Source organism: Schistocerca gregaria, chromosome 1 (assembly GCF_023897955.1).
Source record: "Schistocerca gregaria isolate iqSchGreg1 chromosome 1, iqSchGreg1.2, whole genome shotgun sequence".
Lineage (NCBI taxonomy): Eukaryota > Metazoa > Arthropoda > Insecta > Orthoptera > Acrididae > Schistocerca > Schistocerca gregaria.
In genome coordinates, this window is record NC_064920.1 from 1,136,471,845 (window position 1) to 1,136,498,597 (window position 26,753).

Genomic DNA, 26,753 nt, shown 5'->3' on the forward strand with positions numbered 1-26,753 from the left:
AAACTCGACTTCCATTCTGCAGCTTTATAAAGCACTGACCCTGCCCTTTCTTGATCATATGAGTCTGCCATATGGTTTGGCATCACCTTAGCATTTTGGTCACTGGAGCCAGTATATCACTATGGTGTCCTTGCTAGAAGTCCAACATAACTGATGGTTCACCTTGTGTTCAGTCAACTTAAGAGAACATTTTTGAGACAAACTGGGCATCAACTGTCCATCTCTAGCGAATGCTTATCTAGTTTCAATAGCGACTAAGACGGGAGCTCACCCTCGCTCCAGATACTCTTCATAACGGTAGGGAAATGACGTTGACAGTCCACTGATAGGTGTTTAAGCATTTTGCTGTGGGTATCGCGTGGTCCTGAACACTGAACAATTCTCACGGACTGAATGGGGCTTTATAGGCTTGAGGTGACGTGTCCTGAAATATAAGTGCAGTCTCCCAATCTGTTGTTAACGACCCAAAATGCAGTTTGATACTTCTCATATGCAGAGGCTTTAGCATAATGCAGGGCAAAATGTTCCGCTACAGCATCTGGATCAATGAAAACAGCGTAATTCAAGGAAATACCAAGCATACCTGCAGAGGAGTGGTATACATAGAGGCGTTCGATCTTTATCCAAACTTGTAGAGAGCTGTATTAGGTCTAATGGTGGAAACACACCACTCCCACCATGCTTGCTTCCATCTTTCTGTTAAGTGGCAGAACCATTCATAGGACTATTTAAAGGCAATGAGGTGCTCAACTGGAGAGCCCACCTACAATCTTTAATGGCCTCGGCGATTTCCTAGGTGCCACGCGGAGTGGCTACCTCGTTTGAGGTGCCCTGTCACGGATTACGTGGCCTCTCCCGCTAGAGATTCGAGTCCTCCTTCGGGCATGGGTGTGTGTGTGTTGTTCTTCGTGTAAGTTAGTTAAAGTTAGCTTAAGTAGTGTGTAAGTGTAGGGACCGATGTCCTCAGCCGTTTGGTCCCTTGGGAATTCACATACATTTGAACATTTGATTTCCTAGGACCACCAAGGTACTGCTTTGCAGATTACAACGGCTAGGGGATCACTAAGTTGGCTGCTGATAGAATGGCTGCTAAACCTGGACACCACAATTTACTATTAAAAACAGTCTTGATCACGATTTATTTATCAAGGTTACCCGTTTCGACCACTACTGTGGTCAACTTCATACCCTTGAGTAGGAACCTCTTTCTCTTGGAGAATCACTACTCACACCCTTGTTAATGCCTACATTTAGTGGGGATCTCAGGAAGACAATGCAGGTGAAAGCATCCCAGTTGCCATTGTGGAGAGCTCGAGGGGGAGATTAGGATGTGGTCACTACCACACAGTTCATTGTGGACCATCTAGTGGATGGATGGATGGGAGAAGGCAATGACTGCAGAAAGAAAGATCAATGGCCAAGTTCCATGTGTTGGGGTGACCAGTATTCAAGAGATAGGTCGAGATCTACCAGCCAGTTTCCGATGTCTTTACCATGGCCAGTGATTGTGGTTCGCCCCACAAAGGGTTATGAGCATTAAAGTCGCCCAATATTTGGAAAGTTGGGGGAAGCTGAGAAACCAATATAGAAAATAAGTTCCAAGGCACTCCACCTTTGGGAGGGAGGTAAACATTGCGAAATGTATAATTCTGAAATGCTCATATCCAAACAACCACAGCCTCCAATGTTGTATCAAGAGGCACAAGTGCACTATATCCTATATACAGATATCGCAACATGTCTGCACCTGACACCCTGTCACAATCAGAGCTCTTAAATATCCAAAGTAGCTATAAAGGACAGGGGTCCATGTTACTGATGTGGTCTCAAGACACATAGATTCTGATACATGTCGTGTGGCGGTATGGAGCAGCCTCAGGGGCCTCAGTCTCAGTAGCAAAACATGTGGGATCCAGTGGCACGGAGGGAGCTGGAATCTCTTTAGTCTCGAAAGACTTCTTTCTTTCTTTTCTTTAGGGTATGTATACGACTGGAATGGTTTCTCTGAATTAGTTTCAAGGACCGAAGCACATCTTGAAGCCCTACAACCAGTAGCCTGTGGCTCCTTCAGACGAGTATGATGTGTCTCCAGCTGGGGGATTGAGACTGGCACTCCTGCTAGGTGGGCAGCCATTGCTGTCAAAATGGGTGTGGGGGAAGAAGCAGGAGGAGATTGTCCAACCATCAGGGGGCAGGCATGGCCAAGCGGCCCTGAGGGCTCACTGTAGGATGCGTAATGGAGGAGAGTACCATCGGCAGAGAGAGCTGCCTCATCACAGCTGTGGCATACGACACTGTCATACATCCATACATGGTGTATGTAGGCGCTCATACTTTCAGTCTCTCCAGTCTCATATTCTTGTAATTTTATTCTCTCACTGAAAGACAGTACAGTCTGGTGAGAAGGGGGAGTAGTACTCTCCACAGTTTATAAGACTTGGGGAGAAACACAAGAAATGCTTTCAGGTTACTGTTGCCCATAATAACTACAGACTGGGCTGGTATCGCAGTCCGAAGATATGTGCCCAAATTTCACACATTTGAAGCAACGCATAGAGGGCAGGAGACCATAAAGTTTGACGCCACAGGGGTATACTTTCGCCTTGACTTTTTCAGGCAATGAATCGCCTTCAAAGGCCAAGATGAAGGCCTTTGTAGCAACCCTACTGTCAATTGGCCCCCTATTGACATGACAGATTGCTCCATGTTGGTGTGTAGCTCACTATTATCAGAGTGCAAGTGGAGGTAATGACGGAAAATGATGCCTTGACCTTAGACTATTATAGGGAATGATAGTCACCGGAACGGTACCCAGCTTGTCACAAGTAAGCGACGCCTTTTACTGGGCGGCGATGCTGTTTCAATAAAAATTGGCCTAGTCTTCATTTTGGAGACTGCTACAGCCTCCTCTATAGTCTCTACAAAGAATAATAATTTTGTGACCGGAAAAGTATACCCTTTTCTCCTTGTGCAAATCAGATATTGGGGACGAAGTTTCTCTGCTTGTCACTTAGCCTGAGTTCCTCTCATAGAATAGATGGGGAAGGAGAAGTTTTGAGTCGTATCTCTCTGCGCTGAACGAATTCCTTCCTACTGAAAAGACAGATGGGGCCCTGTGACTACCAGGGGGATAAAGCTTCATCCGCTTCATATGTAAGTCATGTGCCATGGTGCCCACGAGTGGGTGCACTCCAAATAGGGGCTCTCCCCATGGGCGCCACTCAACCACAGCAACAGCTACTTGACTAGTTTTTTGTCGCTAAGAGACCCTGTGACCCAGTCAGGATGGGCAAACACTCCTTGGCATACATGGGAAGGTATCAGCTCAGGCACCAACAGTGCGATCTCTGTGTGGCTGGGGGCCTCCTACCATTCAGGTACATGATGACATCCCACACAGTGGGACGGCTACCATGCTGGATTTTGGGCATACTACCTTACTGGAAACGAAGTGTGCTAAGGTGGTAAGGCACGTAGGTGGAACAGATATTACAATAGGCGACCTTCCATGCATCATCCACATTACTGAAAAATTTGGAAACTTGGTGGCAGGCAAAATCCAACAATGGGAACCATGTATTTATTAATGAAAAGACGTAAAGGGCTCTGGATGCGGAATGGAAACCCAGAGTCATAAATCATGTATCATGCCTAAGCGGGATCTACTGCAGAAACACCATCTAAGGGAAAGGCAAAGGGCGAACGGTATAGTGGAAGTATAGGTTTTGCAGTACAGAAAAGGGAGTAGTGTTGTAAAGGCTGTGGCGCCGTAGTAGCCAAGCAAGTACTCACAAAAGAGTTGCGAGCCCTTTGAGGGAGTTGCAGTGACTCCAGTCATTGAGATTCCAGAACGGCAACGAGCCTGGAGGTGTCTCAGACAGTAGTGGGATACCCCTGTCCTTTGTCTGTTGCCCCCATATGACATGATAAAATGGAGTGGTCGTTAGGGGTTCCACTTCATTTCATAACAGGATCACTTTGGTTGTCATCCTTGGCGTCCTTTAGTACAGTAATATCGACGATATTCTTAAATCAGTTTTGTTGCATTTCATGGCAAGCCATCCTCTGTTTACATTTCATCAAGATAATGCCCTCATGATCACGGCGAGTGTTTCTACTGCTTATATTCGTGGTTTCCAAACCCTACATTGGCCTGCAAGGTAGCCAGATTTCTCCTCAATTTTGAGCATTAATTGCAGGTCTTTCCAACCAACTCGGGGTTGGACGATCTAACTCGCCAGCTGGACAGAATTTGACATTATATCCCTCAGAACGACGTCCAACAAGTCTATGTATCAATGCCAAGCCGAGTAACAGCTTGCATATGAGCCAGTGATGAACCAACGCGTCATTGACTTGTTCAATTTGTGAAGCTCTTTCTCTTCAATAAAATCAATTTTCTTCTGAAATTGTAGTCATTTATTTCTCTGTAGGATGAGATAAAAGGAATTTTTCGGATAATTAAGGGAGACGAAAATTTAACAGTCATGGTGCACTGGAATTCGAAAGTTTTAACAGGAGAGAAGGAAAAATAGTTGGTGAATATGGGCTGGGGGAAATGACTGAAAGAGGAAGCCAACTGCATTCAACAAAAATGTGAACGAATATTCCCTGAATGGGTTTCCAAGTTCTATAATGGATCAAAGGATGACCTATGCCATATCACATCTATAATCTAGATTTATGTTAAGTTTCATAAAAGAGAAAACTAAGAAAATGGTCTACAGTGACCCTCAATTATCTTTAATTACTTATCTAACTTGTCGTAAATTACAGTGGCTGATGTGGCTTCTCAATAATTATATAACAGAAAAATCATCGCGTTTCAGATTTTAACTTACGTAGCAAATGTGAATACCATGAGCTTTAATTGACAATCGACACTAGTATTACGCAAAAAGGGGGTGTAACAGATACGACTTCCGCAGTTCTGAGTGAAGATTTATGCGCTGTTATGCGGAATCGAGTGCGTTCGTTACTTTGTCGTTGGTTAGGCAGCGTCAGGGGGGCAGCGGGCGGCGCAGCTCCATACAGCTCGCCGTCTCGGAAGCAACTCTCTCCTAACTTCTCCTTGTTGCAATTTACCGAAGTTGGTTGAAAAAAACTATCTGGCTGTGTTTTCATCTGACCAGTCAGGGGCTCAACGTGAACCTTAAGCTCCGCCTACAAACGTTCTGTCTACCCACTGAGAAACATTATACTTTTATACATTTTAAAGTTTGCAACATAACAGAGACGTGAAAAAGTCTCACGCTTAAACTTGCAGCTGGTGTGGTCCTTTTAGTGTTATCGTAAGATCTATACTGTTCTTCTGGAGGGCTCTATCTTTTAACATGGGCTGGGGGTGGTCCTGGCGGTTACTTTTCGTGGAGGGAAAATGTTTTTAACGTTTGCAACGTAACACAGACACGAAAAAGTCTCATGCTAAAACTTGCGGCTGGTGTGGCACTTTTAGTGTTATTGTAAGATCTATACTGTTCTTCTGGAGGGCTCTAGCTTTTAACATGGGGTGGGGGTGGTCCTGGCGGTTAGCTGGCTATGTGGGTGTCCGTCCCTTATCCTAGGGCCTTCTAGCTTAACACGGTTCTGGTTTCGGCTTCTGTTCTCGTTTCTCCCCTCAGACCTGCGTCTGTCTCACGTTGGGAAGGTATGACATGCATTTAGGCATTCTTGTGTTAGTCTGTGGTATTCCATTTACTCACTCGTTACTCGTATTATTTTGGTTAATTTAATGTCACGATTTATTCGGAGCTATGTGACATACTACTGGATTTGCTTATCATGTCAGGGTTTTCATGGAGGGTGTTGGATTTGCCTGACACCTTAAGTTACCTGTCCTGGAGGTTAGCGTACTTTTCCCGCAGTGTACCTGTCCTCGTCGTGTTGATACTGTCTGATACGGCGTGTAGTTTGACAGCCTCTTGAATTGTACTGTGCAACTGTTTTTGGGACGTCTACCTTGGTTCTAGTGTTTGCTTCGGCCTTGGGTGTATTTCTGAAGACGTGATGCTGTCTGTCTGTCTCTTCTGTCTTGCCTAAAAATATTCCATCGTTGTTCCGGTGATCGGATGTTACGCGGATTGGCTAGACGGTCGGTTGGAGCTGAAGCTACCCATAGTGTGAGTTGCCATTATGTTACGTGAGTACAACTCTTGGGTGGCTGTCTCACCACTTACACAGATGTAGTCACCTTCCTCAGGTCGATCCAGGGAGCACTGTCTGTGGATCACTCTGTCTTATTGAGACAAGTTGTCATAATTATTTGAAATTAACCCTATGTTTTAACATGGTATTGCCTTCACAACTTGTAATTCCGGCCTTCAGCCGTTAATTGTCTGTAACATTGCTTGTGGCTTTCAGCGAATAAATTATTTCTTTTTATTTTCTCTTAATAAAGTATACAGCCGTCACCATAGCCTCTTACAGTTAGTTAAGATTGTTTTAGACAGGTTTTAGTGTTTTAACATGCAGCTGTCTTCCTTACTTGTAATTCAGGCGCCGGATGGAGTGGCCGAGCGGTTCAAGCCGCTTCAGTCTGGAACCGCACGATCGCTACGGTCGCAAGTTCGAATCCTGCCTCGGGCGTGGATGTGTGTGATGTCCTCAGGTTAGTTAGGTTTAAGTAGTTCTCAGTTCTAGGGTACTGATGACCTAACATGTTAAGTCCTTCAGTCCTCAGAGCCATTTTTTTTGTAATTCAGGCCTTCAGCCATTGAGTATTCTGAAAATGGCTTCTGGCCTTCAGCCCCCAATAATTTTGAATCCTTTCTAAATCAGGCCTTCAGCCGTTAATTGTTTGTTACATTGCTTGTGGCCTTCAGCCGACAAATAATTTTTAGTGAGGCCTTCAGCCATCACTATAGCTTGTTACAAGTTATTAAGATTATTAGAAAGGGTTTTAGCATTTTTAGGTGTAATTGTCCACCTTATTGGCAATGAAGGCATTCACCCCTTGTGTATTCTGAAATTGCTAGTAGCCTTCAGCCCACGTATAATTTTCAACCTACTTAATCAGGTCTTCAGCCGTTGATTGTGTGTAACATTGTAGTGGCCTTCAGTAATAACGTGCAACTTTTCTGACAAGGCTTTCTGCCGTCAGTGTAATAAAATCTTCTAAAAATGATTGTTGGAAGATTATTTTTTTTAAAAATAAAGTGTATGTGTTTTCTGTGCAACCAACGGTAACTGATTAGGCCCCGTCGACACCTTGCCTGTTTTCCCTAAGACCCGCGTTTCAATTTCAGAACCAGATTTTCAATTGTAAGAGATTTCCAGGGGCAGACGTGGACACTGACCACGATTTATTGGTTATGAACTACAGTTTAAAACTGAAGAAACTGCACAAAGGCCTTTTAAAAGATGGAACAGGATAAAATAAAGGAGCAGTGGTTGAAAAGGGATTAATACAGGGTTGTAACCTGTACGTCATATTATTCAGTCCGTATATTAAGCAAACAAAGAATCGAAAGAAAAATTTGGAGCAGAGATTGAAGTCCAGAGAGAGGAAAAAAAAATCTTTGAGATTTGCTGATGTCATTGTATTCTATCAGAGGCAGCAAATGACTTGGAAGTGCAGTTCAGAGAAATGGACATAAAAAGACCAAAACCAGGATAATGGAATGTAATCGAATCAAATCAGGTCATGTCTGGGGAATTACATTAGGAAATGAGACACTTAAAGGAGTAATTGAGTTTTGCTGTTTGAAAGAAACATAACTGAATACGGCAGGAATGCAGAGGATATAAAATGTAGACTGGCAATGGGAGGAAAAGCACTTCTGAAGAAGAGAATTTGGTTAACATCGAATATAGATTTAAGTATCAGGAAGCCTTTATCGAAAACAATTTTATGCAGTGTAGCCCTGTATGGAAGTGAAATATGGATAAACAACTTAGATTAGAAAAATAGAGGTTATTGAATATGGTGCTACCGAAGAATACCGAAGACTAGATGGGTAGATAACCTAGCTAATGAGGAGGTACTGAATAGAAGTGGGGAAAAAAGAACTATGTGGCACAACCTGACTAGAAGAGTGGATCAGTTGGTAGAACACTTTCTGAGACATAAAGGGACTACCAATTTAGTACTGGAGGCATGCATTGGGCGTAAAAGTCGTAGAGGGAAATCAAGAGATGAACACAGTAAACAGCTTCAGAAGGACGTATGTCGGAGTAGTTATTCGAAGATGAAGAGGCTTGCACAGGATAGCGTAGCATGGAGAGTTGCATCAAAAATCACAATGAAGACCACAACAACACCATTTGTCTATGAATGTAAATCACATCTACCGTGCGCCTTCTTAGCCGAGTGGTAACGCGTTCGCCTCCCATGCAAGCGGACCCGGGTTCGATTCCCTGACGCGTTGTAGATTTTCTGACTGGGTGTTGTGTTGCCCACAACATAATTTCCTCCTTATCACCGGCGCGCAAGTCGCCCAGTGTGGCGTCGACTGAAATAAGATTTGCACTTGGCTGCCGAACTCTCTCGGATAGGCCTCCCGACCAACGAAGTCATACGCTTTTTTAATTTGAGTCACATCTACCGATTTCCGTCCAAACGGGATAATTCATTCTTGGTGCGTCGTTTTGTATTGTCTCAGAGTTGGCTGGTTGGACTTATCAATACAGAAACTGTTCTTCTAGCTTTGACTGTACCACCTCCTCAAGTACCCCTAGTATGCGGCATTTACTTTCAAATACCTCATGTATGGTCAGTTTCCGTTGGTCAATTAGTAAAGCAGATGCTCCCCTGTTCTGCGAGCTATGCTGCGTGGTATTGGATACATCACATTGCACCATGTATTAAGTTATTTTTTTTCTCCTTTTCGTTTGCGTATACCGTTCGGTAAAAATTACTGCTTAAATGAATCTGTATGTGCTGTAATAAGACTAATCCCACACTGGAATCACACTGGGAAATCTATTCCTTGATTTCAAAATGGAAATGCCTTGTGGATAGGGCCTCCCGTCGGGTAGACCGTTCGCCTGGTGCAGGTGTTTCTAGTTGACGCCACTTCGGCTACATGCGGACAACACAACACCCAGTCCCTGAGCGGAGAAAATGTCCGACCCAGCCGGGAATCGATCCCGGGCCGTGAGGTACGACATTCCATAGCGCTAACCCCTCAGCTACCAGGGGCGGACATTCCTCACTTATTGCTAGATTTTGAAACTCCAAATGGTTCAAATGGCTCTGAGCACTATGGGACTCAACTGCTGTGGTCATTAGCCCCTAGAACTTAGAAATACTTAAACCTAACCAACTTAAGGACATCACACACATCCATGCCCGAGGCAGGATTCGAACCTGCGACCGTAGCAGTCACACGGTTCCGGACTGCGTGCCTAGAACCGCGAGACCACCGCGGCCGGCTTTTGAAACTCCGCTGAGTATTCTTTCGAAGGAAAGTTCGCGTCTGTCTTCAAGCATCTAGCAGTTTCTGTGCTTCATCATTTCTTCGATAATCCCTAGAAACCTATTATTATACGTTCTGCCGTTCTTTACGTACCTTGAACAGGGCCTGCTGGTTCCATTTTGTATGGTTCCCAAACTCTTGATCAGTCTCCTAAGACAGGTCGCACGAGTGCTTTGTAAATAACTCCTTTATATGCACTGTAAAGTGCTTCAAATGGCTCTGAGCACTATGGAACATAACATCTGAGGTCATCGATCCCCTAGACTTAGAACTACTTAAACCTAACTAACCTAAGGGCATCACACACATCCATGCCCGAGGCAGGATTCGAACCTGCGACCGTAGCAGTCGCACGGTTCATACGACTGAATTCATGCTATCATTTGATTTCATGTCCATAACAACTGTTATATGCAGATATTTTTATGGGTTGACTGATTTCAGTTGTAATTCAATGATATAGTACTTTTGGAGTGCATTTTGTAAAGTCCACACTTTTACATTCGTGATGTCTAAAGCAAGTTGCCATACTGCGCATATCTTTCAATCTTATTAAAATCTCACTGAATATTTGTGTCTCTTTGTTTCAGACTATGCACCGTTATAGATGACTGCACCATCTGCAGAATGTCTAACACATTTTCCTGCGGCATTTTTCGGTGACTGTCAGCCATGGTAACATGCTGCGTCGATCCTATCAAGAAATCCTGAGTACAGTCACAAATTCAGTTTGAGTCTAATGCTTCTCGAAAATAAAGAAATATTACTGACGGTGTTTCGCATGGTTTTCAGATTATTATATCAGAAAAAGATCAAGTTACTCTTCACTTTATCAATGTCTTCGGAATTTATGGTGCTTAGTATAGCAGAGGTAATTCTTTTCAAACTACACTTCTTGCAGTAATAAGTAACATATGCTTTCTTCTAGTTAGCGGGCGCAATGTTTTGTTAGGGGAATCGACGGTATATTATGGTTAAAAGAAGATCTACCTCAGCCGCCAATTACGTACAGAATCTGTTGTGTTTCCATAGGTCTTTTTCAGTGTTCTTAGCTCCAGCTAGTCTTAACGGTAACGCCAGTGATCTTTGCAGTAGTGAGAAACTTGCATTTTCATCTGTAAAGCAATATTTGAGAGTGGAGAGCAAGGTTTCTGTTTTTCCTGTGTTACCCTCAGTTTCAGTCCAAGTCTCGCTCATGAGTGTCTGCTTATTAACTTTGGTACCACTAACTGCCTTTGCATAGGACCAGAGACCTTTAAGCATTGTGGGAGTTGTTCGTTGAAATTCTGCTGCAATAGTCATTAAAAGCTTAAAGGATTGCCATTTTGACAGCCAAACGTGTTTCATATAGCTTATCTGTTGTGACCGGCCGCTGTGGCCTAGCGGTTCCGAAGACATTGATAAAGTGAAGAGTAACTTGCGCTTTTTCTGATATAATAATCTGAAAACCATGCGAAACACCGTCAGTAATATTTCTTTATTGTCGAGAATCATTAGATTCAAACTGAATTTGTGACTGTACTCAGGATTTCTTGATAGGATCGACGCAGCATGTTACAATGGCTGACAGTCACCGAAAAATGCCGCAGGAAAATGTGTTAGACATTCTGCAAATGATGCAGTCATCTATGACGGTGCATTGTCTGAAACAAAGAGACACAAATATTCAGTGAGATTTTAATAAGATTTAAAGTTATGCGGCGTATGGCAACTTGCTTTAGACATCACGAATGTAAAAGTGTGGACTTTACATAATGCACTCCAAAAGTACTATATCATTGAATTACAACTGAAATCAGTCAACCCATAAAAATATCTTCATATAACAGTTGGTATGGACATGAAATCAAATGATGGCATGAATTCAGTCGTAGGTAACTTCGATACCTCGTTTAGTATACTGCGAAAGTACAGTGGCTACGCCGGCATTTGTTGCCCAGCGTTTCTAGGCGCTTCAGTCCGTCACCGCGCTGCTACTACGGTCGCAGGTTCGAATCCTGCCTAGACCAGTAGTTCTAAGTCTAGGGGACTGATGACCTCAGATGTTAAGTCCCATAGTGGTTAGAGCCATATCTGTTGTGGCGTTGTTGCCGTTTCTTTATTATTATCGTTAAAGAGACCGGATACCTTGGAGTATACGCGGAAAACTTCTATTAGGTACACTTTTAATCAGAGCACAATCAGCTGTTCCTGTGAATTTGAGGCACAGTCCCTCTGGTGACAGCGTAGCTTTGAGAACTCGTCCAGTAACTATTAATTCTCACGCACTTGTACAAACTATGGTTTCAATACGACCTCTCAGTGGTGAATCGCTATTTTAAAACGGGGAACTTGGCACAGCATCTTAGATTTAACGGCCGGCCGGAGTGGCTGAGCGGTTCTAGGCGTTTCAGCCTAGAAACGCGCGACTGCTACGGTCGCAGGTTCGAATTCTGCCTCGGGCATGGATGTGTGTGATATTCGTAGGTTAGTTAGGTTTAAGTAGTTCTAAGTTCTAGGGGACTGATGACCTGCGAAGTTAAGTCCCATAGTGCTCAGAGCCATTTGAACCATTTTTTTTTTTAGATTTCACGTTCATTCCAACATTACAATAATTTGACAACAATCTATGTTTGTTTCTAGTAAATTTCGTTTCGAGTGTACTTACTCCATAAAGTTGCCACGGTAAAGGCGAGGATCGTATTGCAGTATGATGATTGCGTTAGATTGAGCCACGTGAACTTCGGCGTGGGAAGATTCTGCTGACCATGGAGAACTTGAGCCAGGGTTTTCAGACAACAGTCTTATATACGTTCGCAGCTACGTTGCTGACGTACGTTCCCTCGCTTCCTAAGCAACGAGTTATTTCATTTTCTAAAGCACGTCTAACGTGTGTAGTACGTCGTTCGATACGTATAGTCCAACGCGTCCGAAGAAAACAGTTGTTATTTCATTTTCTAAAGAACATCTAACGCACGAAGCACGCCAATCGATACAAAAGCAATTAATATCTTTGTCCTACGAAAGCGTCTAATGGATTATAGCTTGCCAGTGTCCTGTGAACTACTGTAACTCTGGTTACCTGTCAACACATTGTGAGTTTCAATTTAGGCCTTTCTAATCGCTTTATAAATCTAGGAACTCTTACAACCACCTTTTCCGTTGTTCAGAAGCAAATGTGTGTGGTATAAATTTATCGCGTGCCAGAGTACTGAAATTCGAACGATTTTGCGTTCTGGGTCGCACGTCATATGAAAATTAAATGAAAAACTCTAGATTTACACTTTATTTGACCACTTCAGATAATAACAGCGGTGAAGATAATGAATAAAGGGATTTATGATTGTGAAAATAAGAGCAGTTGATGCAATCACTCACTCCGAATGGGTAGGAAATTTTGACAATGAGATCGGTGAGGTGAGAGTATTGTCGTCCGCAGCAGCCGATCCGACAGAAAATTACCTTATTAACAGTGAAGTGAATGCAGTTTAGTGAAATTTACAACCCAAGTTATTGTTACATGAAGCACACAAACAATGTTTACATTCGGCGGCAGTTTGTTGTGTTAACGGTACAATATCATGTTTTGTGCAAAAATACAACTATTGAAATTTCCAGTTATTTCCACTGTCTTGTCAATGTTTTGGAAGCGATAACATTAGAGTACTACCCCGGGGAAATATTCAAAAAACGTCCATATACCAATATATGCAACGGGTTGGTAATAAAGCATAATGACTGTGATGTTGACGATTTTTCTTAAATTACTTATTTATTTGTGTGTCTTAGCCCACTCTCTTGATTGAAGCAACGAACCTTTGCATATTGAACTACATTTACGTGAATTTTCATAATAACCTACTTGTTTTCCTTTTTCATATTTTTTCTGTTCTGAATATTGAATTAAGTTTACATTGTTTGTAATACTAAAAGATGGTTCAAATGTCTCTGAGCACTATAGGACTTAAAATCTGAGGTCATCATTCGCCTAGAACTTAGAACTACTTAAACCTAACTAATCTAAGGACATCACACACATCCATGTCTGAGGCTGGATTCGAACCTGTGACCGTAGCAGTTGCGCGGTTCCGGACTGAAGCGCCTAGAACCGCTCGGCCATAACGGCCGGCTCTGTAATACTATTTTTCCTGGTCTTTACTTCTTTCTACTACTATTACTCTAATATTTAGAAGCATACTTATAGTTCTCGTACGGGATCTCTGTGCAACCTCAGTCGGGTCTTATTTATTGTGACAGCAAGAGAACCAGAAGTTGTACATATTTCTGTTTGTCTTGACTAAGCTTACAGTTACAAAAACGTGTCAATATGGTATAGGACATAAAACGCAGTACAGTGGAAGAGCGTTGTATAGAAAATCAACGTAGCAGTCGCCTACTGCAATCCAGTATGTCTGCAGTTGCGGAACATTGTATTTCCAACGGACATTCAAAGGAGTATGGCCACAGCAACAGCTTTTGGGATTCTGTTAGCAAATAATCCGTTGAAATACACATCGCAGGAAATCTGATGAACCGGGACAGTGGTTACCAATTGAATAACGCGTGGAATCTCCTCATCCCCGAAATTTACTCGAGACGAAGACTCCAGAAGACTACGACAGCTTCGGCCTGCGACAATACCGACGGCAGCTTAGTCTTGGAGTTCCACCATCGAGGGCGCTGTCGCTGTCTCCGCGACTGGAACTCATGGGCGGCAGTACCATCAGCGCACTATATAAGACGGACCGGAGAACGTCTTTGTCAGTCCTCGTTCGACTCCCCTGAAGATGGCTAACAGTTGTCCAGCCGAAATATCGTGCAATGAAGATTACGACGACCGGCTGCAAGCCCGATATCTTTTTGAACAACCCGCAGGCTTGTCCACTGCTTGCATTGTGCTGATGGCTCTGCCTCCAGAAGATGTTACTGGTTTCACTTGCTGCAGCTGGTTGTCCCACCGTCTGTGCTTGCGGCCAGCTCGACCACGGCGTCACTTGCACCAATCAGGAGCTCCCCTCGTCCGCTCTCCTGCTGCTCTTGCACGACACACCGTTGCAATGACCGAAAATGGGGTAAACAACTGTGCGCCTAACAAGGCTCTATGTTTAGATGTGACAATGACTGTTAAATATGATCGAAACTGCGGCCTCCAGTCACTTTAAAGGGAGGTTTACTATCTTTGGCCCGAAAAAAGCATGATTTTTGATAATTTTACGTCCTCAATTATTTGCTTGACGTATTCAAATCTCTGTCTTTCTCTACAGTTTTTGTCCTCTACAGCTCCCTCTAGTACCATGGAAGTCATTCCCTCATGTCTTAGCAGATGTCCTATCATCCTGTCCCTTCTCCTTATCAGTGTTTTCCACATATTCTTTTCCTCTCCGATTCTGGGTAGAACCTCCTCATTCCTTACCTTATCAGTCCAAATAATTTTCAACACTCGTCTATAGCACCACATCTCAAATGCTTCGATTCTCTTCTGTTCCGGTATTCCCACAGTCCATGTTTCACTACCATACAGTGCTGTACTCGAGACGTACATCCTCAGAAATTTCTTCCTCAAATTATCCGGTATTTAATATTAGTAGACTTCTCTTGGCCAGAAATGCCTTTTTTGCCATAGCGAGTCTGCTTTTGATGTCCTCCTTGCTCCGTCCGTCATTGGTTATTTTACTGCCTAGGTAGCAGAATTCCTCAACTTCATTGACTTGGTTATCATCAAACCTGATGTTAAGTTTCTCGCTGTTCTTATTTCTACTACTTCTCATTACCTTTGTCTTTCTCCGATTTACTCTCAAACCATACTGTGTACTACATAGACTTTTCATTCAGTTCAGCAGATCATTTAATTCTTCTTCACTTTCACTCACGATAGCAATGTAATCAGCGAATCGTATCATTGATATCCTTTCACCTTGTATTTTAATTCCACTCCTTAGCCTTTCTTTTATTTCCATCATTGCTTCCTCGATGTACAAATTGAAGAGTAGGGGCGAAAGGCTATAGCCTTGTCTTACTCCCTTCTTAACACGAGCACTTCGTGCTTGATCGTCCACTCTTATTGTTCCCTCTTGGTTGTTGTACGTATTGTATATGACCCGTCTCTCCCTATACCTTACCCCAATTTTTTTCAGAATCTCGAACAGCTTGCACCATTTTATGTTGTCGAACGCTTTCTCCAGGTCGACAAATCCTATGAACGTGTCTTGACTTTTCTTTAGCCTTGCTTCCATTATTAGGCGTAACGTCAGAATTGCCTCTCTCGTGCCTTTACTTTTCCTAAAGCCAAACTGATCGGCACCTAGCGCATTCTCAATTTTCTTTTCCATTCTTCTGTATATTATTCTTGTAAGCATCTTCGATGCATGAGCTGTTAAACTGATTGTGCGATAATTCTCGCACTTGTCAGCTCTTGCCGTCTTCGGAATTGGGTGGATGATGCTTTTCCGAAAGTCAGATGGTATGTCGCCAGACTCATATACTCTACACACCAACGTGAATAGTCGTTTTGTTGCCACTTCTCCTAATGATTTTAGAAATTCTGATGGAATTTTATCTATCGCTTTTGCCTTTTTTGACCGTAAGTCCTCCAAAGCTCTTTTAAATTCCGATTCTAATACTGGATCCCCTATCTCTTCTAAATCGTCCCCTGTTTCTTCTTCTATCACATCAGACAAATCTTCACCCTCATAGAGGCTTTCAATGTGGAATTCCCGTTGCACTCTTAATGTTACCACCGTTGCTTTTAATGTCACCAAAAGTTGTTTTGACTTTCCTGTATGCTGAGTCTGTCCTTCCTACAATCTTATCTTTTTCGATGTCTTCACATTTTTCCTGCATCCATTTCGTCTTAGCTTCCCTGCACTTCCTATTTATTTCATTCCTCAGCGACTTGTATTTCTGTATTCCTGATTTTCCCGTAACATGTTTGTACTTCCTCCTTTCATCAATCAACTGAAGTATTTCTTCTGTTACCCATGGTTTCTTCGCAGCTAACTTCTTTGTACCTATGTTTTCCTTCCCAACTTCTGTGATGGCCCTTTTTAGAGACGTCCATTCCTCTTCAACTGTGTTGCCTACTGCGCCATTCCTTATTGCTGTATCTATAGCGTTAGAGAACTTCAAACGTATCTCGTCATTCCTTAGAACTTACGTATCCCACTTCTTTGCGTATTGATTCTTCGTGACTAGTGTCTTGAACTTCAGCCTACTCTTCATCACTACTATATTGTGATCTGAGTCTATATCTGCTCCTGGGTACGCCTTACAATCCAGTATCTGATTTCGGAATCTCTGTCTGACCATGATGTAATCTAATTGAAATCTTCCCGTATCTCCCGGCCTTTTCCAAGTATACCTCCTCCTCTTGTGATTCTTGAACAGGGTATTCGCTATTACTAGCTGAAACTTGTTACAGAACTTAATTAGTCTTTCTCCTCTATCATTCCTTGTCCCAAGCCCATATTCTCCTGTAACCTTTTCTTCTACTCCTTCCCCTACAACTGCATTCCAGTCGCCCATGACTATTAGATTTTCGTCCCCCTTTACATAGTGCATTACCCTTTCAATATCCTCATACACTTTCTCTATCTGTTCATCTTCAGCTTGCGACGTCAGCATGTATACCTGAACTATCGTTGTCGGTGTTGGTCTGCTGTCGATTCTGATTAGAACAACCCGGTCACTGAACAGTTCACAGTAACAAACCCTCTGCCCTACCTTCCTATTCATAACGAATCATGCACCTGTTATACCATTTTCTGCTGCTGTTGATATTACCCGATACTCATCTGACCAGAAATCCTTGTCTTCCTTCCACTTCACTTCACTGACCCCTACTGTATCTAGATTGAGCCTTTGCATTTCCCTTTACAGATTTTCTAGTTTCCCTACCACGTATTGTAGATGTAAATGTCAAATTTGGTGAAAATGGCGGAAGTGCCGTCGGAACGAAACAAAATTTCGATGTAGAACTCCAAGCGCTGTATGTCTCAGGTCAGCCGGCGCGTCTGAAATGAAAATCGAGTTGACATTAGTGAAGTATATAAGATTATTTAGGAGTTGTACCTCGCTTAAGTTATTTGTACCACAGGAAACAAAATGGCGGCCATTTCAAAGAAATAGTGTTTTTTCACCGTGTTTTCGACTTCGTCGGCCAAGTAAAAATCTTTACAGTTGATGGATCGGAATAAAAGTGGTTCAACTCCTAGACAATTTAGTTAGCTTCGTTGGAAATAAAGAATAGCGCCCACCGGTTCACTAGATTTGCCATTAGCATACCGCGCGATAAAAAAAAGTCATTTCGAGAAAAACGCGTCTGAAGTTTTGACTACATATAAATTCAATATTATGCAATTTACCTTCAATCTGCTATTCAGAGTCCCTAAACTAGTCCTTCCTCTTCCTCATAGAGGGCGTTCTGCTCGATCTGGGATATCCTGTGCTGCTCGAGAGCCGCTCGTACGGCCGGTGTCAAGCGGTTTTCGGCCGCTTGAATCTGGTGGTCGTCCGAATTGAGTCCATCGTAGTTATGGCTTACAGGATTGCTGAATACCCTTCGTTGAAGCTGCTCACTGCCAGAAAAGTCGCAATCTCCGCAGTCTTCCCACCTGAATGCAAATGCTTGGGGGCTATCTTCCAAACACACGCGTTCAAACATTCATTTGAGTTTAAGTGTTTCCTCCCAAGCACCGGTACAATAACTCGTCCTCCGAAAGAAAGAAAAAAACTGGTAAGTGAAAACGGCCGATTTCAGGCAGGTACATTTCTTTGTTCCACCGTGAATAACAAACATTTCTGTTCCGTATTCCGAAAATCCGTTTCATGAGTTGATTCTAAACACTTTTATGGATCCAAAAATGCAGTGTAAAAAATCGATTCTTTGAACCAAGTGATAGTAGACCTTCCCTTAACATGACCTCCTTTCAAAAGCCCGAATAGCCACATTTTGCAGTACAGACAGTTACGACACATAGAAGAAGAATCAGTGAGGTTCTGGAGGGTACCGACAGCTTTATGGAACCATTCCTACTCCAATACCGCATCCATCTGCGCTAGGTTTCTCGGCTGCGGATCCACGGCACGAACAGACAGATGAAGGTGTTCTCACAGATTCTCAACTTGTTTCATATACGGGGTGCACGGTTGCCCGGGGAGTGCAGTTAACCCATCCTTGTCCTCTTCGAACCATGTTGCATTGTCCTGCTGGAAGATCCTACTGTTCCGAGGAAAATCCGACTGTATGATGGGATGAACGGTGTCGCCAGGAATAGGCGCATATTTTTGTTGACCCACAGAATCACGAGATCACCCAGTGAAAGACACGAAAACATTACGCCGACCATGACGCTTCGTCCTTATTTGCTTTCAGACGTTTCTACATCTACATCCATACTCCGCAAGCCAACTGACGGTGTGTGATGGAGGGTACGTTTCGCAACGTACATGCTTGCATCTATCTGTCTGATGGCGCATAAAACGTGAATCGGAAAAGGCCACCTGCCGCCACACAGTATAAATATAGTTTCAGTACTGGCGCGCAAATTGCACCTTTTGACACCGATGGAGAGCAGTCCGTATGGGTTGCCTGAACCAGGCACCTACAGCGGAGGCCCATGCGCAGCAACGTCCACTGAACGGTCGTTAGGGAGATAGTGTTGGTAGCCTCCTTGCTTCATCTGAGCGGTAAGTTGCTCAACAGTTGCACGTGTGTTCGACCGTACACATCTCCAAAGCCTGAAACATATCCTTAGAAAAAAAATTATAATTGACAGTGGTGGAAAACCTCTACGTTATTTGATTTTCAAACAGCTGAGCAAAACTGAACGTACTCAGACATTTCACTCTTTACTTATTCTGATCAACACTAAACTGACACACAATATTTTTAGAGCAACGCAATCTAATTTTCAATAATCCCTACAAAAGAATGCCCCTGAGTAACAATAACCTAAACCTTTCGTGAATCACTTACCTCACAAAAATCTTCGTTACTCGCACTACTGCAATACAGCGAGCGCAAATACTACCAGCTAGATAAAAGATTCAAACTCTTGAATGCACTAACTACTGATAGGCATACACTCCTGGAAATGGAAAAAAGAACACATTGACACCGGTGTGTCAGACCCACCATACTTGCTCCGGACACTGCGAGAGGGCTGTACAAGCAATGATCACACGCACGGCACAGCGGACACACCAGGACCCGCGGTGTTGTCCGTCGAATGGCGCTAGTTGCGCAGCATTTGTGCACCGCCGCCGTCAGTGTCAGCCAGTTTGCCGTGGCATACGGAGCTCCATAGCAGTCTTTAACACTGGTAGCATGCCGCGACAGCGTGGACGTGAACCGTATGTGCAGTTGACGGACTTTGAGCGAGGGCGTATAGTGGGCATGCGGGAGGCCGGGTGGACGTACCGCCGAATTGCTCAACACGTGGGGCGTGAAGTCTCCACAGTACATCGATGTTGTCACCAGTGGTCGGCGGAAGGTGCACGTGCATTCGACCTAGGACCCGACCGCAGCGACGCACGGATGCACGCCAAGACCGTAGGATCCTACGCAGTGCCGTAGGGGACCGCACCGCCACTTCCCAGCAAATTAGGGACACTGTTGCTCCTGGGGTATCGGCGAGGACCATTCGCAACCGTCTCCATGAAGCTGGGCTACGGTCCCGCACACCGTTAGGCCGTCTTCCGCTCACGCCCCAACATCGTGCAGCCCGCCTCCAGTGGTGTCGCGACAGGCGTGAATGGAGGGACGAATGGAGACGTGTCGCTTCAGCGATGAGAGTCGCTTTTGCCTTGGTGCCAATGATGGTCGTATGCGTGTTTGGCGCCGTGCAGGTGAGCGCCACAATCAGGACTGCATACGACCGAGGCACACAGGGTCAACACCCGGCATCATGGTGTGGGGAGCGATCTCCTACACTGGCCGTACACCTCTGGTGATCGTCGAGGGGGCACTGAATAGTGCACGGTACATCCAAATCGTCATCGAACCCATCGTTCTACCATTCCTAGACCGGCAAGGGAACTTGCTGTTCCAACAGGACAATGCACGTCCGCATGTATCCCGTGCCACCCAACGTGCTCTAGAAGGTGTAAGTCAACTACCCTGGCGAGCAAGATCTCCGGATCTGTCCCCCATTGAGCATGTTTGGGACTGGATGAAGCGTCGTCTCACGCGGTCTGCACGTCCAGCACGAACGCTGGTCCAACTGAGGCGCCAGGTGGAAATGGCATGGCAAGCTGTTCCACAGGCCTACATCCAGCATCTCTTCGACCGTCTCCATGGGAGAACAGCAGCCTGCATTGCTGCGAATGGTGGATATACACTGTACTAGTGCCGACATTGTGCATGCTCTGTTGCCTGTGTCTATGTGCCCGTGGTTCTATCAGTGTGATCATGTGATGTATCTGACGCCAGGAATGTGTCAATAAAGTTTCCCCTTCCTGGGACAATGAATTCACGGTGTTCTTATTTCAATTTCCAGAAGTGTAGTTAGAAAATGAAAGATATTGATGGAGAACAAACAATGTATTTACCTTGATAGTGTTCAAAAGTCATATATAGTTTATGACATCCAGTGTTACAAATTTCCTTTTTCTGGCGAACACACGTCCAGATCGTCCGCTCTGAAAACTCTCCCATCTCTCTCCCCACATCCACCACTGCTGGCAGCTCACCTCCAACTGTACAACGCTGCAAGCTGCTCACATCCAACGGCCCAACACTACAATAGCAAATATTCCAACAGTGCAAACCAGCCACAGACTGCACACAGCACAGTCAGTGGTTTTCATACAGAGCTCTACGTGGTGCTACCAACATTAAAACCTTAACAGCCTACTTATAAGCCGTCGTTCATCCCCGTCATCTATGGCCCATGGTGTACCACTTACCTAGTCTCCATTTTTGGATAGACCTATTTTGCCATGCACGATGATTTTAACGACACCAGCACACGAACTGGTTAAAACTTAGCCGTTTCGGGTATAACAAAGACTGAACATTATCTGCTCGGAGTACGCAATAAAATGAAATTTTGATAGAAAATGTTAGCCAGACCGCTGCTCTACTAAGGATTAATAACTGCGTAATTCTGTTTTCAGAATAGTGCGGAAAATGCGTTGTCTAATACGTAATAATGTCTAATCGGAGAAGAAATGTGGGACAACTAAACCGGTAATTCTGGCAGGGTTAGCGATGTGAACCGGAGAATACGTTTCGACAATGGCAGGAATAGTTACAGTATTAGTGATGACCAAGTTGTTTGTTAGAAAGAGGAAGGAGAAGAAACGGGAACGTCACACAAATTATACGGAAGTACATCTACATCTACATCCATACTCCGCAAGCCACCTGACGGTGTGTGGCGGAGGGTACCCTGAGTACCTCTATCGGTTCTCCCTTCTATTCCGGTCTGGTATTGTTCGTGGAAAGAAGGATTGTCGGTATGCTTTTGTGTGGGCTCTAATCTCTCTGATTTTATCATCATGGTCTCTTCGCGAGATATATGTAGGAGGGAGCAATATACTCCTTGACTCTTCGGTGAAGGTATGTTCTCGAAACTTTAACAAAAGCCCGTACCGAGCTACTGAGCGTCTCTCCTGCAGAGTCTTCCACTGGAGTTTATCTATCAACTCCGTAACGCTTTCGCGATTAGTAAATGATCCTGTAACGAAGCGCGCTGCTCTCCGTTGGATCTTCTCTATCTCTTGTATCAACCCTATCTGGTACGGATCCCACACTGTTGAGCAGTATTCAAGCAGTGAGCGAACAAGCGTACTGCAACCTACTTCCTTTGTTTTCGGTTTGCATTTCCTTAGGATTCTTCCAATGAATCTCAGTCTGGCATCTGCTTTACCGACGATTCCAAAATTATATTAAAATTTCGAACTATTATTACTTTTTCGGTCTCATCCTGAGATACTGGATCGTACAAATGAAATGTGAATCTGTTTCCTAACACAAAACGGTTTGCTGCTAGTAGGCCTACGACGCATATGATATTGGTACTACGTGAATTATATTCTGTCATCTTGTCTATCTAAATGAGATAGTTAAAAATGCACATTTGTGCCAAATTAGTCAGAACCAGGCCCCTGCAGCAGTGGCCCACACAAGCAACGTTCGCTGAACGGTCTTGTTGGAGACACCGTTGGTAGCCACCTTCGCCGGCCGTTGAGGCCGAGCGGTTCTAGGCCCTTCAATCCGGACCCGCGTTGCTGCTAGCATCGCAGGTTCGAATCCTGTCTCGAGCATGGATGTGTGTGATGTCCTTTGGTTGTTAGGTTTCAGTAGTTCTATGTCTAGGGGACTGATGACCTCACAAGTAAAGTCCCATAGTGCTCAGAGCCATTTGAGTTAAGTCACATAGAGCTTAGAGCCATTTGAACCGTTTTTAGCCACCTTGCTTCATCTGAGCACATCCGTTCGTACGTACACTTCCTGAAAGCCATCGTTGACACCTGTTATCTAAGGGCCATGGTGTACCATCTATCTAGGCTCCACTTTTGGATAGCGCTGTTTTTTCACGCAGGGTGTATTTTAACAACGGCAGCACACGAACTGTTTGCAAACTTAGCCGGTTCTAGGCGCTACAGTCTGGAACCGTGGGACCGCTACGGTCGCAGGTTCGAATCCTGCCTCCGGAATGGATGTGTGTGACGTCCTTAGGTTAGTTTGGTTTAATTAGTTCTAAGTTCTAGGCGACTGATGACTTCAGAAGTTAAGTCGCATAGTGCTCAAAGTCATTTTTGAAACATAGCCGTTTCGGATACGATTCCACCTTTGGCCGGAAAGCCAATGATCTTGCCCTTTTCCGAATTACAGCAGCGAGTTCACTGTGGGTTTTTTTTAGCATCCCGCCCTCCCCTCTCCTCCTCTTCCCCCACCGGACACGCCTTATACAGGGTGTTACAAAAAAGGACAGCCAAACGTTCAGGAAACATTCCTCACACACAAAGAAAGAAAATCTGTTATGTGGACATGTGTCCAGAAACGCTTACTTTCCATGTTAGAGCTCATTTTATTACTTCTCTCCAAATCACATTAATCATGGAATGGAAACACACAGCAACAGAGCGTACCAGCGTGATTTCAAACACTTTGTTACAGGAAATGTTCAAAATGTCCTCCGTTAGCGAGGATACATGCATCCACCCTCCGTCGTATGGAATCCCTGATGCGCTGATGCAGCCATGGAGAATGGCGTATTGTATCACAGTCGTCCACAATACGAACACGAAGAGTCCCTACATTTGGTACCGAGGTTGCGTAGACAAGAGCTTTCAAATGCCCCCATAAATGAAAGTCAAGAGGGTTGAGCTCAGGAGAGCGTGGAGGCCATGGAATTGTTACGCCTCTACCAATCCATCGGTCACCGAATCTGTTGTTGAGAAGCGTACGAACACTTCGACTGAAATGTGCAGGAGCTCCATAGTGCATAAACCACATGTTGTGTCGTACTTGTAAAGGCACATGTTCTAGCAGCACAGGTAGAGTATCCCGTATGAAATCATGATAACGTGCTCCATTCAGCGTAGGTGGAAGAACATGGGGCCCAATCAAGACATCACCAACAATGCCTGCCCAAACGTTCACAGAACGTCAGCCCACACATGTTGATTGTGAAAATTTACAATTTGATCACGTTGAAATGAAGCCTCATCCGTAAAGAGAACATGTGCACTGAAATGAGGATTGACACATTGTTGGATGAACCATTCGCAGAAGTGTACCCGTGGAGGCGAATCAGCTGCTGATAGTGCCTGCATACGCTGTACATGGTGCGGAAACAACTGGTTCTCCCGTAGCACTCTCCATACAGTGACGTGGTCAACGTTACCTTCTACAGCAGCTACTTCTCTGACGCTGACATTAGGGTTATCGTCAACTGCACGAAGAATTGCCTCGTCCATTGCAGGTGTCCTCGTCGTTCTAGGTCTTCCCCAGTCGCGAGTCATAGGCTGGAATGTTCCGTGCTCCCTAAGATGCCGATCAATTGCTTCGAACGTCTGAACGTCTTCCTCTCGGGACACCTTCGTTCTGGAAATCTGTCTCGATACAAACGTACCGCGTCACGGCTATTACCCCGTGCTAATACATCAAATGGGCATCTGCCAACGCCGCATTTGTAAACATTGCACTGACTGCAAAATCAGGTTCGTGGTGACCACTAACCTGTTGATGCTACGTACTGATGTGCTTGATGCTAGTACTGTAGAGCAATGAGTCGCATGTCAACACAAGCACCGAAGTCATCATTACCTTCCTTCAATTGGGCCAACTGGCGGTGAATCGAGGAACTGCAGTACATACTGATGAAACTAAAATGAGCTCTAACATGGAAATTAAGCGTTTCAGGACACATGTCCACATAACATCTTTTCTTTATTTGTGTGTGAGGAATGTTTCCTGAAAGTTTGGCCATACCTTTTTGTAACATCCTGTGTATGTTCCACTGATAGTGTTGCCACTTGCCCCGTCTCTGTGTAGTTGAGGTCTATCACAGGCGGTGGTCACATTAAGGTAAGTGGACAGAGAAGTTAACAAGTGTGACTATTTGCAGCTGAGACTGTTACAACAAACACCATTAAGAAGCTGTGCATTCGTGCGTCACTCTTGACTACATGTCATCCACTACTGAGACGACTGCCCCGGTTTGTAACCAGATGCCGCAGCAACGCCCGGACTTCGGAGTGCCCTCCGTCACAGCAAGGGGGGGATGGTCCAACGCGACGCCGCATGCAGTGGACGTACGGCCGCCCGGGTGACATACGGCGTCGGCGTCCGCAAGGGTCGGCCGGCACAGGAAATTAACACGACAGACAATAGGGCGCTCGCATCTGATACAGCCCGCTCGCTCCGGCCACTAGGACCCGCAGCTCACAAAGAATATTCCGCCATATTTCACGGACGCCGCTACCGTCTTCCGTGTGCGCTCTAACAGCCTGCGATAACGGGATTTATTTACCACCACTGCCCCCCGAGTTCCCGGTCCGGCAGAATATTGCGACGTCGTATATTAAGGATTTAGCCCTGGGGCCCAACCAGTGGGTTGTGAGGAGAGGGGAGGAAAAAAAAAGGGGGAAAGAAATTGATAGGTGTGCTGTCCAAGTCCTTCCAGGTGTGCACACAGCTCTCGCCAAGTGCTGGGTCCTGGTTTCTAGCGGAAAAAAATTTACTTTACCTGTCCAGTTTCATTGATGTTTTGCTCGACGGAGCTTCTCGACTAAAACCGCTTGGAAAAAAAGTCTTTCACCTTACCTTCGTAGCTTAAAATGCATAATCGTCTGTCCCAGCTCGCTCTCCTGACCGTTTATTTAAGCATCAAACACTTCCCTTACAGCTGGCGCAATTATCTTCGCGGGATGGGAGGGCAAGTGGAGGCCTAAGTAACAAAATTAAAGACAAAACCGCATAGTACTATAGGAAGGCGGTGTGATAAGTCTGGTAAATTTCCGTGAAAGAATGGAACAATCTTGTAGCACCTACATGGTTGGTAAGCTTGGTTATTCAAAGTGCCGTATAGAGAACTGTAACAGTGTAATGTGTACAATTCATTACTGACGGCACTCTGAATTGATTAGTAAGTCAACTGCAGTTGAAAATGGAAAGCCGCCGGAGTGGCCGAGCTATTCTAGGCGCTTCAGTGTGGAACCGCGCTATCGTTACGGTTGCCGGATCGAATCCTACCTCGGGCATCGGTGTGTGTGATGTCCTTAGGTTAGTTAGGTTTAAGTAGTTCTAAGTTCTAGGGCACTGATGACCTCAGATGTTAAGTCCCAGAGTGCTCAAAGCCATTTGAGCCATTTGAAAATGGAGAAAACCGGGTTTCTTGATGTAATTAACCATTTTCATTTGAGGGTTTGAATTGCTTCACAAGTCAAAACAGAAGTTCACATGGGTTCTAAAACATAACTTAAAACCATTTACTTTTGGATTAATGAATTTAAATGTGGTCGGACGAGCACCGAGGAGGAAGCGCGCCCCGGCTGACCAACTGAGATCACCACAAAGGAAAGCATTGACAAAATCTATGATACGGTACTTCACAATTGCTAGAATAGATTCTGAGATTTCTGAGACTAAAGGCATCTCAGCTGAACGAGTGCATAATACCCTGCATGGAGAACTGTCTATGAACAAATTGTGTGTGAGATAGGTAGCGCGACTGCACACAGTTCAGGAGGAGAAGGAGATTAGTGTTCAACATCCCATGGACAGCGAGGTCATTAGAGACGGAGCAGAAGCTTGGATTAGGGACGGATGAGGAAGGAAATCGGCAGTGCCCTGTCAAAGTAACCAGCTCGGCATTTACCTGAAGCGATTTAGGCAAATCACGGAGAACC

The 26,753-nt window shown here is 44.5% G+C and overlaps 1 protein-coding gene across 1 annotated transcript in view; it reads right to left on the minus strand.

Moving 5' to 3' along the window:
- LOC126318397 (uncharacterized) overlaps positions 1 to 12,168 on the minus strand; it is a 40,718-nt gene extending 28,550 nt beyond the window's left edge. The window contains exon 1 of the mRNA XM_049993380.1: positions 12,064 to 12,168. Within this exon, the coding sequence (XP_049849337.1) occupies positions 12,064 to 12,068 (5 nt within the window). The 5' untranslated portion in view covers positions 12,069 to 12,168. The remainder of the gene's footprint in view (positions 1 to 12,063) is intronic.
- Positions 12,169 to 26,753: the final 14,585 nt, after the last annotated feature.